Consider the following 13,976-nt stretch of genomic DNA (forward strand, 5'->3'; position numbering starts at 1 on the left):
TCAAATAAATAAAATCAGGAATGAAGTATTTCTGATGCCACCGAAATACAATAGGTCATAAAAAAAGCCACAAACAATCACACGCTGTCAAACCGACTACCGGGAAGGAAGGGTAAGTTCCTGGAAACAGCAACCCACCGAGCTTGAACTGTGAAGAAAGAGAAAGTCTGAAGACGCAGACAAGCACGGAGACGGGACCAGTGAACAGACGCCTCCCAGGAAAGACAGTCCGGAGCAGAAGGCTCCGCAGATGAGCTCTACCAACCACCCTAAGCAGAATCAGAACCAACCCTTCTCCAACTCTTCCAAGACACGGCAGCGGAGGGAACACTGCCCAGCTCCTCTCACAAGGCTGGCGTGGTCCTGGCACCAGTCAGACGGGGAGGCCGCAAGGCAAGAAAGCTACAGGACGATTTCCCTGATGAAACGTAGACGCAGAATCCATCAATAAAATACGAGCCAAACAAATTCAACACGACGTTAAGAGGACCACACACCGCGATCAAGTGGGATTTATTCCAACGCCGCAACGGCGGTTCCGCACCTGTGGATCGATCCGCGTGCCGCGCCGCGTTCACACGGCGCGGGGTAACAGCTCGTGATCGCCCCAGCAGGGGCGGGAAAAGCGCGTGATGAAGCGCAACATCCACTCACGATAAAAAGTCCACGGAGTGTGCAGAGTGGGTACAGCAGTGCAGCCCACTGGACCTTGCCAGAAGCCCCGTGGGTAGAACAGTCTGGAACTGTAGCGAACTGTCCAGGCCAGTTCATAGCCCGGATGACATTCTGCAGGTCAGCCTCACAGGGCAGAGACAGCAAGGCGGGTAACAGAGCTGAGGAAATGGCTCGGTGAGCGGCACTCCTACTGACCGGTGTCCCCCCCCGTCACTGTACGCACCTCTCAGCATCCCTTCTCCACTCAGCAGCAGAGGGATCTCAGAGAGTGGGACCGCGGCCACACCACTTGCCTGCTTGTCCCCTGGTGGTGTCCCATGTCTGCTAGGGGCAAGGACCCGATCCCTGCTGGGCCCCGAGGCCTCACCAGCCTCTCCCCCGCTGACTGCCCCGGCCTCCCAGGCCTTACTCCAGCTCCTCAAACGTCCGGGCTCCTGCTGGGGCAGGCCCCGCGCAAGTGCGGTTCTCTCTGGAAGGTGATTTCCTTCCCGCCCACCAGCCCACCACGGAGCTCGAAGTAACAGCCGCGAAGTTGATCTGAAGCTTGCAAGGGGCGTCTGCGCCACCAGAATCCAGGACGCTGTGCTGGAACTCCGTGGCCTGTGGCCAGCTCTTCTGGTAAGACCATGTCCCCGTCTCAAGTAGCCGGGGGTCCGAGCTGCGCTGCGTCAGGGCACGACTTTCCCTCATTCTCCTTCGCTCGTCATCCGCGGTTTACTTCTACGTTGACAGTCCAGCAAGTCTCTTCTTCTCACACTTTTCTCCTTTGTTCTCACTCCCTCCCATGCAGCATGTAGCAGTGATATCTAAACGGCTTAACTCAGACAGATTTAATTGGAGGTCGACTTACAAAGCAGATGACACTCTTCAAAAATCAATTGCCGTGGGCGGGCTCTGGAGGCCCCTGGAGAGGTCTGCTCTGGACTTTTTTCCCAAAGAGGAAAAGCAAAGCTTCCCCAACAATTACAGAAGTCCGACACCAAATCGGGCTGGCAGCCACGATGACAGAGAGGTACAGACGTAAGGGACACAGAAGGTGAGGAAGCAGGCACGTGGGCACAGACGGAGACGAGAGCACACAGCAGAAACCAACAGGCAGGCGTGAAGGCTGAGCGCAGACGGGGGCAGATGCAGGTGTGGACGTGGAGACACACGTGTGCATGTCGTGCAGACGGACGCGCGTGATGAGACGAGCACACGTTTGAATGTGGGTGAGGTGCAGACGCGGGTGCACCGGTATTGACCCGACGGTGACACGGCACAGACACGTGAACACTGCTACGACGGACGTGGACGGATACGGACCCAGGCGGATGAGCAAATGCACTGCAGAGGCATAGGCAGACACGCCGAGGCCGGTGTAGACGCAGGGATGCTGATGGAGACAGAGCCGGCACAGACGTGGTAGACAGTGTACATGGGTGTAGAGGCACGTGTGCGTGGGGAGATGCAGGTATAGACACAGATGTAGAGAGGGGCACTGATGGTGACCCCTGGCTGCCTCAGAGGTCGCTGTGGCCCGACGAGTCCCACCATGGTCAGAACCTTCTGAGACCCGCTTGCATTTCAGGCATCCAGGCTGAGCTGCGGAACCGACCTGCACAACAAGCACGCACGGAGTGGACGGTGTTAGAAGCCCAGGCGCCAGCCTCGGTCCGATGCACGGGGCTGTTCCAATGTCCCCTTTTCCTCCCTGCCGGCCCCCACCCCTTTCACCCTTTGCCACAACAGAGAGCATCAGATGCAGGCAAGGGGGCTCACCACCATCCGAGACCACGGAAGAGCCCCTCCCTGGCTAGCGTCATCTCTCCCGGCATCTTCCGACTGGCTGGACGTGGCCAAGCCCGCTGGTCAAGGAGGCCCCGCAAGGGTCTTTGAGGCCCCCACATCCGCTCCACCACGGTGTTTTCCACGTTGTCCACCACCACAGTTAGAGGTCAGACAAGGTCGAAATTTCCTAGAATCCCAGCCAGTAACAGACATCACAATCCAACCCCTCACTCTAAAACCAACCGATGAGACAGAAGGGTGCTGCGGAGTCAGGCATCAAAGGCCGGCAGCCGGCGCCAGGTGCGCCTCGTGTGGGTCCCGAGACGACACCCGCGAACGCAGCCCTGGTATGCGACGGCAGGGCGGACGCAGGCTCGACTCCTGGTGCCGCTTGGGCGCTGTGAGAAAGGAGGACCCTCGCACTTCACAACACGGTCCCGAGAGAGTGGGGCTTCCGAAAGCAGCAGGAGAGGTGGGAGCAGACGGGGGGGTGGATGGGGCGAGGCTGGGCCTGGCCATTACCTTGTACCTGCTCCAGACCAGCCGCTGCCTCACAGAGGACATGAGACGGAACAGTCAGGGAAGCCCGTGGGACCAGGAAGCTGGGGACAAACCGGCTGTGAGCCCAAGGCCTCGGGGACACGGGGCGCAGGTCCCAAGACAGGGGCCTGGGCACCTAGAGGACTTCGTACCGGTGCCTCCTTCTTGGGGTGACGGTGCCCCCGACACCGATGTGGGGGGAGCCGTGTTGTCAGAACTTCTGAAAACTGCGACAATCGGACTCTCAAACTGCCTGGGAACAATGTTCACGTCATTATATCCAGTTTCTTAGAATTTACCATAAGCCGCTTTGTGGCGCTCCTTCAACTCGCTGATGTCGTGACGGTCCCAGAACCCGCCTCCCTTGCTCTCAGGTCCTGGACGTCCTCTGGCAGCCCTGGAAGGGGAGGCCAAGGACCAGAGCAGGCCTCCTGCGAGGAGCGTCCATCTGCGTGCGGGAGGGGGTACGACCCTGCGACCTCAGCGGTTTCCCGGTGGCCAGAGAGAAGGCTTCAGGAAGGAGGGGCGGGGCTCACTTTTGAGGGGCCCTGACTCAGCCTGGGGCATTGGGGGCTCCCCGCAGACAGGGAGGAGGAGGAGTTCCCAGTGCGTGCGGGGCAGCACTCCCGAGTGGGATGAACACCCCCGAGGCCGTGACAGCCCCGCGTAGGGCAGGAGCGGGAAGGAGGCAGGTGTGGAGCGGGGAGGGGAGGCAGCCTGTGCAGGCAGGGAGAGGGCGAGTCCGCAGAGCCCCCAGCTGGGGCCTCCACCCCAAGAGCAGTGAAACCACCAGGTCTGCAGAGAAGACTGAGGTGACGGAGAAATCTGCTGGGGTTCCGGGTGCGTACCAGACTGGCGAACAGCGGAGGGTGCAGGGCCTCCAGCGAGAGAGGTCCCGGCAGCTGCCCACACGGTCGACTGCCACGAGCAGGACGGGGGCAGCCGCGAGGACTGGCCAGGTCGGGAGGGCTCCCAGCTGGGGGAGGCGGGGAAGGTGGTCTGGTCTGGTATGCCCCCGGCATGAGCCCTGGAGGAGGAAGCATGGTCCTGGGGCCCCCGGAACGGCGAAGCTGCTGACAGATCTCCAGGCCTCCTTCCCAAGGCAATGGGCACCAGGGAGGCGGCGCCGGAGCACGGGCCGGGCGGCGTCGTGGAGGATGAGACGCCTGGGAGTGCCCTGGGAGAAGGGAGCGGCCTCAGGCCACTGCTGCAGCCGCTGGACGGGGAAGGTCACGAGCTTCGAGCTGGACGGGGAAGGTCGCTAGCTTCGAGCAGCGCCGGGCAGAGTTCCCGGAGGGAGGGCGGGGGGCCAGGAGCTGCCGAGTCTGGGGGGATGGAATTTTGTGGCTCCCAGGAGGAGGCAGTGAGCAGGGAGTCAGGACGGGACGTTTACAGGAAAAGCCTTGTTCGGGTCACGATGCTCTGAGAGTCGGAGCTCACGGGCTCGGAGGCCCACTCGGTTAACGCCGTCTGCGCTCCCTCCGGACGGAGCGGGGCCTCGCGGCTCCGGGAGTCTGGCCGCGCGCCGAGCCGCGCGTCTCTCGCCGGCAAACAACCCGCCCGGGAAACTGACGGCGCGTGACTTCCATGGGGGACCACCCCGGGCGGGTCTGGAATCTCCTCCCTTCTTCGGGGACCACAAGGCAGGGCCCAGCGAGTCTGAGCCGAGGTCCCAGGCGGGGGCGCCCGGAGACGGGCCAGGCCGGAGCTCGGCGGCGGCTGGGGCCGCGGTTCACCATTCCTGTCGCCGACACGCCCACAGCTCCCAGCTCCGCCGGCGGGACCGCAGATTTGGAACCACGCGGTTTCCCTTCGTCTCCCGAGCCACATGAGCAGCTGCGACACTTTCCTCACCGGCTGTGGCCCCACACCCGACTCTCGGACCCACGCACCGCGCGGGGTCTCTTGACACAAACGGAGGAGATGAGTGGTGACGTCGCGGCGACTCGTCGCCTTCAGGAAGAACCCCTAGAAGACGGCAGCCACGCTTTCTGACAGAAAGTTCGACCACATCGTCCGAGACATGGCCTGAGAGTCGGACCGAGTAAACCTGCAGACGCCACGACCACAGACCGTCCACAATCCCACTGTGATTCCTTTGCTCCCACAAGGAAGGGAAAACCGGCAACGACTCGGGCCCAGCTCCGGCCCCGCGTCCCCGTCGGTCTTCCCGGCGACCAGCATGGGCCCCGCGGCCCCGGCGCAGCTCTGAGGGGCTCCGCGGGCAGCCAGGGGTGTGCGTGCAGGTGCGGGAGGACGACGGGACTGCCCCTGTGGCTCACGGTGACGCTTCCCTCCCAGCACGCTGACCCCCGGCGAACAGCATGTCACTCCTGAGCGTGTGGGTTTGTACGTTTTCAAGTTCGTGATGGGAAAAGCCGTCTCCCCGCCATGGCAGCTCTGAAAGCACCTGGTTCTCGCTTTGGACACCTGACTGGGAGAGACGAGTGTCACAGAAGGGGCGGTCGTCTGCCCACGCATGAGGCCTCCCTTTGCTCGCGCACGACCCCCAGGAGCCGGAGCGCCTTCAGAAGACGGATGGCCGAGCCTTCTTCCAGACTCGGATTCCGCAAACCCTAACGGCTGGCCAGTGAGGAGACGGCAGGACCACGCCTGCCGTGCGGGTGCCCTCCCCTTGACGGCCATCGGGCTGAGTCCCCATGAGGGCTGTGCCTGGAGCGGTGGCCGCACCGAACTGCCCGCGACTCAGGCCGTGACACAGGAGACACGTCGGCCAGCAGAGACCCGTCTGTGACATCGCTGGTGGGCGTGTCCCAGGCAAGAGCTTTACGGGAAGAAAACACTGCAGAAAACTCAGGGCCAGCCTGTCCGTCTCAGAACACGGGGGCCGTGGGAGGCCCGCTCTCCTTGCCGCACATTCCCCCCGACCCCGGCGAGGTCTCGGTGCCCCAGCCCTGCAAGCTTCTCCCTCGATTCCCATTCTGGGTTTCCACGGCTCCGTTCACAGCTCCCGGGCCAACGTCACCTCCCACCTGCTCTGTCGCAGGGCCGCCCGGGTGCCGCTGGTGTGCAGCACCCCGCCCCCGACAGCCCGGGCCGCGGCCACCTTCACCTCTCCAGGGCCGAGAGCACAGGGGACCAAAGCTTCGGCACAGAAGCTGGCCTTCCAGGGCCCCCATGTGGGATGGTAGGGCTCTCACCGGCCTGCGCACAAGCTGCCCGCGGCCCATGGGGACAGAGGCCTCCCCGTCTCCCACATCGGCCTGGTAGCCGCTCTTCTCCCCCATCTCGTCATGCACACGTCCTTCCCCAGGAAGACACCCCAAACGCAAGGGCGTCGGTCGGAGGCGCCCGGAGAGCCCCAGCTCTTCCGCATTTCCTCGTCAGACGTAAGACGCAGCTTCTCCTTTGCCAAAATGCAAACGGCTCCCTTGGATTCAAATTCCCTTTCCTGGGCTGTCTCTCCTGAACCCAAAACACTTCTAAAATCGCCCTTGGGGACGGGGACGGCCGTCCTGACCTGCTGCCGGACCCTCCGGCCTCGGAGGGTCCGTCCGGGGTGGAAAGGGGGAGAACGTAGACAGAGCCCGAGGCAGTGCCCCGTCCGTCCGCAAGCGTGAGAGACAGACGCGTGCAAAGCTGAGCCCCACGGGGAGGATGGGTGTCAGCGAGGAGACCACACGGGGCACAGGTGCCACGGCTTCCCCTTCTTAGGGGACAAGCAGGGACACAGATGGTTTTTTTAAAAGAATGGCACCAGATTCTTGCCAACAGCTGATCTGCTAAGGCTGAGATCCGGTGAAGACTTGCCCTAGGGAATCCCAAGTTCCCGCTGAATCTGACAGCAGGCGGAAACCTCAACCGCTCTCCACAGAGGAAGGAGGCCTCGTCTCGTGGCGACAAAGATAAGAATTACCCACACGAAGCCCTATCATCTGTATCGTGTATATTTCATCCAGTTCGGGCAGCAGAAGAAAAAGGGAAATGAGGCACAATAGTGATTTTTTTCCTCCAACCCATGCTTGTAGCAAATATTCAAGTCCCAAAGTTCTGGCCCGGGAGATAAACTCTGGATTATTTCCTGGCTACAGGAAAATAAACTCTGAAGGCAAAGAGAAGCCCGACCCCAACAGGAGCCTCATTTTCTCCCGGAAAGTCAGCGGAAATGCCCGATGGGACAGGCCTCTCCCCAACCTGGTCATTTCCCTCTGAGAGTCACCCCAAGGTGCAGGATGTCAGACGGACTGTCCTGCTCTAAAGGAAGCATGCCCCGTTGTTCATGGTGATACGAAGCTGCCACTTGGAAGAGCCTTTCAAACAATGGGAACCCCTTTCCCGGCCCTGTTGTGGGGCACCCACCCCCCGCCTCGTGCTGCTGCCGAGACCCCAGACCCCCGAAGGAAGAGCAACAGTGGACTCTCCCCGCACTCTGGGGACGAGCCTTTGCGTGTCGGGGCTGTGTACCGTTGATGTCCTGGTGGCAAGAAGGAAGGCTCCCAGAGCAGCTGTGCAGCACACACACATGCACACACGTGCACTCATGTGCACACCCATGTGCAAACGTGTGTGTACATGTATATACACACGGATATGCACATGTGTGCACACATATACACACGTGCACACATGCAGATATACACGTGAACACACGTGTGCACACAGATGTGTGCACATACATGCACAGAGATGCATGCAGATATTATGTATACACGGATACACATGCACACACATAGACACATTAACACATGTGTGCACGTGCATACACATGTGCACACACACCACACGGATGCATGCAGACAGCATGCATACATGGATACACACATTCACACAGAGACACATGAACACACATGTGCACGCAGACACACACGTGCACACATGTACCACACACAGATGCGTGCATACAACACATACTGACATGGGCACACACAGAGACACATACATGCACACACAACATAGCAATATTTCCCAAGGACGGAAAATCCACACAAGGGCTTTCAACAACTCAGAAGAAGGAACACTGTGAGAACGGTCCTTGTCCTAGAGGAGCGGAGGCCGAGTCCTGCCTTCGCTGCGAGGGTGCAGAGCTGTGCCTCGGCACTGGTGCTGTTCACACCCCCGTTCGCGCTGCTCTGTAGGGCGCGAATCTGAAGACACTCACCCTGGGAGTCCCCGACCTGAGAACCGGAGCCTGACGGCACACCTGGGTCTGGGGAGCTCAGCTCCCGGGCAAAGAGGTCTGACACGGGAGGACACGGCTCAGCAAAAAGCACTTGAGGAAATGGAGTCGGTGTCTCCGTGCGAGCTTGTAGCGTCAGCACTGACACTTCTTCTTTTTTTTTTTTTTTTTTGAAGATTTTATTTATTTGACAGACAGAGATCACAAGTAGGCAGAGGCAGGCAGAGAGAGAGAGGGAAGCAGGCTCCCTGCTGAGAAGAGAGCCTGACACGGGGCTCGATCCCAGGACCCCGGGATCATGACCTGAGCGGAGGGCAGAGGCTTAACCCACTGAGCCACCCAGGTGCCCCAGCACTGACACTTCTTTAAAAACATGAGTGAAAACACCACCAACAACGCGAGACTCTTACATTCAAGCTGGCTTCGATGGCGGTCAGCGTGTGGGCTCAGAACGCGATGATGCCTGCCCCGCCGTGGTGCCAGCTGCTGCCGACTACGGCAACGTGCCGTCTGCCATGCGCCAGCAACTACGGCCCGCTGGCCGAGCGTGCGCTCGGGGGGCTGCGCAGAAAGAAGGCGAGCACGTCCGGCATAAGAAATGGCGCAGCCCCTTCCACACGGCGCGTCGTCACCGAAACCAGGCAGCTTCTGAGCTACCCGTGAGGGACGCCCAGACAGTGAGCACTAACATGCTGGCGACAGCGGAACCGTGTGTGGGCCTGTCCACGCACACCTGCACAGCTGCGCACACTTGCACACACGCTTGCACCTCTGCACACACACACACCTGCACATACCGGTGCGTGTGTGGGCACACACGTGCACGCACACAATCTGCACACACGCACTTACACATGCACAACTGCACACACCTATAGGTGCACGCATGCCTGTGCACACATGCGTGCACACACTCGTGTGCACACACTTATCCACACCTGTGCACGCACATCCGTGCACACACACGCACATCAGCACACGTGCACATGCACGCAACACACGCATGTGGACGGCCGGCTGTGCTCTCCCCATTGAAGCCCTTCAGACCCTGAGGAAAGCACATTTCTACAGCATCGTGTCCAAAGCCAGAGTCATCAGGGCGAGCACTGGAGCTTGGGGCCGACCCCATCACCATCTGGGCACACACGGTGGGAACGAGGCCCCATGATTCGTGCAGATCAGAGTGAGAAGAGTGTCCTGCTACCATGACCATGTCTCCCTCTGAAGGATGACTCGGGTCCCAATACCTTCAAACGGCTGGAGTCTCTGCCGGCAGGGAGGCGACCCCGGGCAGACCCCAGCCCCCACGCCCCGGGGCTGCTGCGTCCATGGGCCCCACGGGCTGGGCCGCAGGTACAAGGCTGGAACCGAGAGCCGGAAGGGGCTCTGTTCCGTGGAGAATCCCCCTGAAGCTCGGGCTCCTTGGTCACAGGTCACAGCACCGTGTGACGGACGGGGAGGCTCCCGGCTGCCCTCCTGCCCCCGCGACACCAGGAAGCCCACCTCCTCCTGTGTCTCTGGGTGCAGACGGACAAGAACAAATGCGCCCCCGCCCCCATCCGCCGGGCGCCAGGAGAAAGAACCAGAGCCTCTACTCACTCATTCCCGGTCACAATGTAGCCTTCTTCCTCCTGCGAAGGCCGGGCCGCCAGCCACAGGCTCTCACTGGGGCGTCCCCGGGCTCTGGCTTCAAGGCCGGCATCTTCCTGCAAGGGCCCTGGCACTCCGGCCTGGAGCTCGCCAAAGCCGCCCCCCCGGGGCTCTGCGGGATGTGGCCTCTCCAGCCGGTCCTTGGAGTGGGTCTGACTCCTCACGTCCTCCACCCCGACGCTCTCCTCCTCCCACGTCGGGGGCATCTTGGGGGTCTCCGATTTCTTCATCTCCGTTTTGAAGGGCCCCGTGAGAAAGGGGGCGGCAGGAAAGAGCCGGGACCCAGGACGCTGCCGGTGGCCCCCGAGGTGGAGGCCCAGACGACTGACCTGGTAGACAGAAGGGTTAGTGAGATGGCGTTCAGGAGAGCCGGCGGGCGGCGCCAGGCGGGGACGGGGTGGCGCCCTCGGGGCCACGTTCAGGATCCCATCCAGACGGGACATGTCCAGACCAGGGGAGGACGAGCGCCTCACACACCAGCCTCACGCAGCCACACACCTGTCCGTCGGTCGCTCGCTCTCTCACAGACACCTTCCTAAAGAGCCCGATTTTACAGCATCGGTGTGCGTGTTTGGCGTCTGTCTTTTTAAAAAGAGCCGACATCGGGGGCGCCCCGTCCGCTGAGAGCCCGACTCTTGATTCCGTCTCAGGTCATGGTCTCAGGGTGGTGAGACAAGGGCCGCGTCGGGCTCTGTGCTCAGGGGAGTCAGCTGGACACGCTCTCTCTGTCCCTCTGCCGCTCGCATGTGCACTCGCTCTCTCAAATAAATAAATAACATCTTCAAAAACGAACAAAACAAAAACAAAAGCACAAACCAACAGCACGTGCGGGTTCTGAGCCCCCCCCGCCCCCGCTCTGGAGCAGTTGGTGCCTGGCGACGGCCGTGCTGCTGTGTTTACTGATCCTTGTGCCGGACCCTGCCCCACGCGGACTCCCGGGTCCTCGCGATGCCTGTGCAGGGGCGTTGCCTGCCCCCACTTTCACAGGGAAGGGGAGACGTCAGGCGCGAGCATCATGGGGACGTGCCCCTCAGCCTCAAAGCTTCTGGGGGACCCTGGGTGCTCAGAGCTGAGGCGTGCCCATCCTGACCCCATTTCCTGGACAAGAGCCAGTTAAGTGACATCCTGACAGATGTCATCTGACACGCTCAGTCCTGAGTATGCGCCAGGCGCTGTGCTCAGGCTCTCTCTCATCGCCACCTCAACCCGGGAGCGCAGCCCTAGTTTCATCTCCAGTCGGTGGACTTGGGCTCACAGAGGTTAATCACGTGCCCGACGCCCACAAGGCAGGGATCGGCCGGTCAAGAATTTGAGTGCCGTTCCCGCTGACGTCAGAGATGCCGCCACTGGGCCACACGGCCTTCTGGGACCCCAGTCTGGCTTCCCACGGAAGCCAGTGGTCCCTCCCGGCGCTTCTGTTGGTGCCCAAGAAGGGAGGGCGCACCCCAGAGCACCTCCTGGTGGGCAAGGGATTTCCTGCTTCACCGTGAAATCACCGTGAGAGCTCGTGTTGTACCAGACAGAAGGACGAAAAGTGGATCTCCTTCACACGTATCAAACTCAAGCTTTTTAGGAAACTAAGGTAGGACTATAAAGGAAAATACTTATTCCATTGTTGACTAGAAACTGTACAGAAGCTTTCCTTTGTGTTTTGAAATAGTTACAAAAATAGTATTTTGTTAAAAAACATCTGCTGAAGTTTGGATCCTGAATGGTGACAGTACACAGCATTTCAGTGACCACGGAGGGCTGGAGCCCTGTCCCCAGCTTTAGAACGAAAGAGAATGGTGTTCTCAGGCGAGCTATGCTCTCTGAGAGGAGGAAACAGATGTCTCCGAGTCAGAGCTCAGAGAACACAACACTCAGATGCCCATTGGGAAAAAACTGCTTGAGGGGCACCGGGGGGGCCCAGGCGTTGGGAGTCTGCCTTCCGCTCAGGTCATGATCCTGTGGTCCTAAGATCAAGTCCTGCATCGGGCTCCCTGCTAGCGGGGAACCTGCTTCCCCCTCTCCGTCTGTGCTCTCTCGCTCTCTCTCTCTCAAATAAATCTTGAAAAAGAAAAATAAAAAATTGCTTGAAGATGTACCCCGAGTAGGAGGAATGAATCAAAATTCGGCTTGTTCAGGAAGGAAAGGTGGGAGCCGGAGAACACTGGGGTCTTGAGAGGATCCCCGGGGGCTGAGGTGTGCGCGGCCCAGACCCCGCGGCCCGGCTCTGGCTGCACTCGCCCCCGCCGTCCACGTGCCTCCACTGCCAAGGTGCGTTCTTAGAGCCACGACTCCCCCCCGCCCCCACCGCATTTCTGATGGACATTTAAGAGAATTGTGGATGTTTTCTTTTGCTGCTTGCTAACACGCATTGAACCAAACTCACGAAAATAAAATGGAAACAGAAGTACTAACCAAAATGATTTTTTCCACTCTACAGAAAAGGGTTCCATAGAACCACCTAAAGCCATCGCCATGGCTTCCACACCGATTTTCTGCATCCGTGAGACTTGCACTAACGAGTGAAGGTTCTTCAGCTGGAGAGGCCGGCAAACCACCGTGAGGGCTGTCACCCATGACTGAGCCCTTCTCAGACGGCCTTTCCCACCAGCGCGGTCGAGAGACCCTCCAGCCACGACCCGCACATTCTCCGAACCACTGGCCCGCGGTTCACAAAGGAACACGGGCGTTGGGGCCAGCGCAACTGAGAGACGGAATTTTTATCTACTTCGTCTTAACGAGCTTCAGTGTGAAGGGACACCTGGGGCCAGTGGCTCCCGTATCGGACAGGGCAGGGCCGACGGACCAGGGCCTGTGGAGGTCCGTGTTGAATGAAGCCCGGGAATCACACATGGGATGGCCCAAGGATCCAGTCCATAGCCCCAGGTAGGAAAATTCTAAGGAATATTCATTCGTTAGTTTGTATTAACCGTGTTTCCCATAAATGTTACTGTATGATCTGAAAGTAGACATTAGTACGTATCAAAATATACACAACTTTTTATGCCCTCTTTGTACTTTCTCCCAAATTGGGGATTAGCAGAGATTTAACAAACAGAACAACGAAACTCTGTCTTTTGTCTACATTCTCAAGCCATGACCAGAAAGACGCCCAGCACAGCTCTAGAGCGAAGGTGAACTGAACAGGCAGAGAGGCCTCACCGTACCTCCTCGTCAACTCCGCCTCCGCCGTCCGGCCCGCGGGCATCTGTGAAAGACACAAGCATCGTCAGAACCCTCGGCCGGACCCCGTCAGACGCGCTCAGCACACAGAGGACCAGAGCGTCCTTCACAGGGGGTCAGGCAGGATGACATCAGCCTGGTTTCGCCTAGAAGGTAACCCTTTTCTGTCCGGAGCACGGGATCGGTGTTCCCTAAGCTCCGTGGAACATGGAAGGGGGGGCTCACCAGCTAAGAGACGGGCGTGAGTTCGGTCATGAACCGCATCCCCAGCCCCGGGGACCTGTGCGTCATCCTCAGAGTCCCCCCACAGCAAGAAAATCCCACAGTGCCAGCAGCAGTTACCAGTGACGGAAAAGCAAAGGAAAGCGTCTACACCAACCACCTCAAGGTAAGCTGTCTCCAGAGTTCATGACTTTCCTAAATATCCTACCAGCAATACCGACAGCCCCGAACTCGTGAACTCGTGAAGCCCCGTGCCCAGGCCCCTTCCAGACCCTCCTCCCCCGCGAGAGGCCCCCACCTCTTATTCAGGACCGCCTAACACAGAACCCCGTCCCGCGGAGCCCTGGTTCCCTCAGCTCCGGGCGCCCCGCTGCCAGCTTCCGAGCCAGCCTGGGTCCCAGTCCACAGAGGACGAGACACCGTCTCCTCAGGCCTGTTTCTGGCACATGTGTTTTGTGTGCCTACTGTGTGCAAGGCATGGAAATCAGATGCTTCCGTGTGGTTCCAGCGACCCTGAGAAGCAGGCGTGGGTATGTCCAGTCACCAGGGGAGCTGCTGTGTGTCTGTGTGTGTGTCTGTGTGTGTGCACGCACACGCACACACACTGGAGCGTCGGGGGGGCTCTCGGCTCTCCCTGGAGAAGCCTGGGAGGGCGGATGTGAGCCTCAAGCAGAATGAAGCCTTTTCACTGTGTTATTCAAATATTTGACTCTATTCATGGGCACAATCCAAACAAAAACACTTTCTATCACTCCTGTTTTTTTCTAACTCTGAACCTCAGCACTGAGAGCAATTTGCCTTTCAACATAAT

The 13,976-nt window shown here is 59.7% G+C and overlaps 1 protein-coding gene across 1 annotated transcript in view; it reads right to left on the reverse strand.

Moving 5' to 3' along the window:
* The window catches only part of PTPRN2 (protein tyrosine phosphatase receptor type N2), a gene marked incomplete at both ends in the record, with an annotated part of 716,654 nt that overhangs the window by 407,937 nt on the left and 294,741 nt on the right, over positions 1-13,976 (reverse strand). The window contains 2 exons of the mRNA XM_080818767.1: positions 9,722-10,101; positions 12,928-12,968. Of these exons, the coding sequence (XP_080674893.1) occupies positions 9,722-10,101; positions 12,928-12,968 (421 nt within the window). The remainder of the gene's footprint in view (positions 1-9,721; positions 10,102-12,927; positions 12,969-13,976) is intronic.

The sequence above is a fragment of the Martes martes genome, assembly GCF_963455335.1.
Source record: "Martes martes genome assembly, chromosome: 11".
Lineage (NCBI taxonomy): Eukaryota > Metazoa > Chordata > Mammalia > Carnivora > Mustelidae > Martes > Martes martes.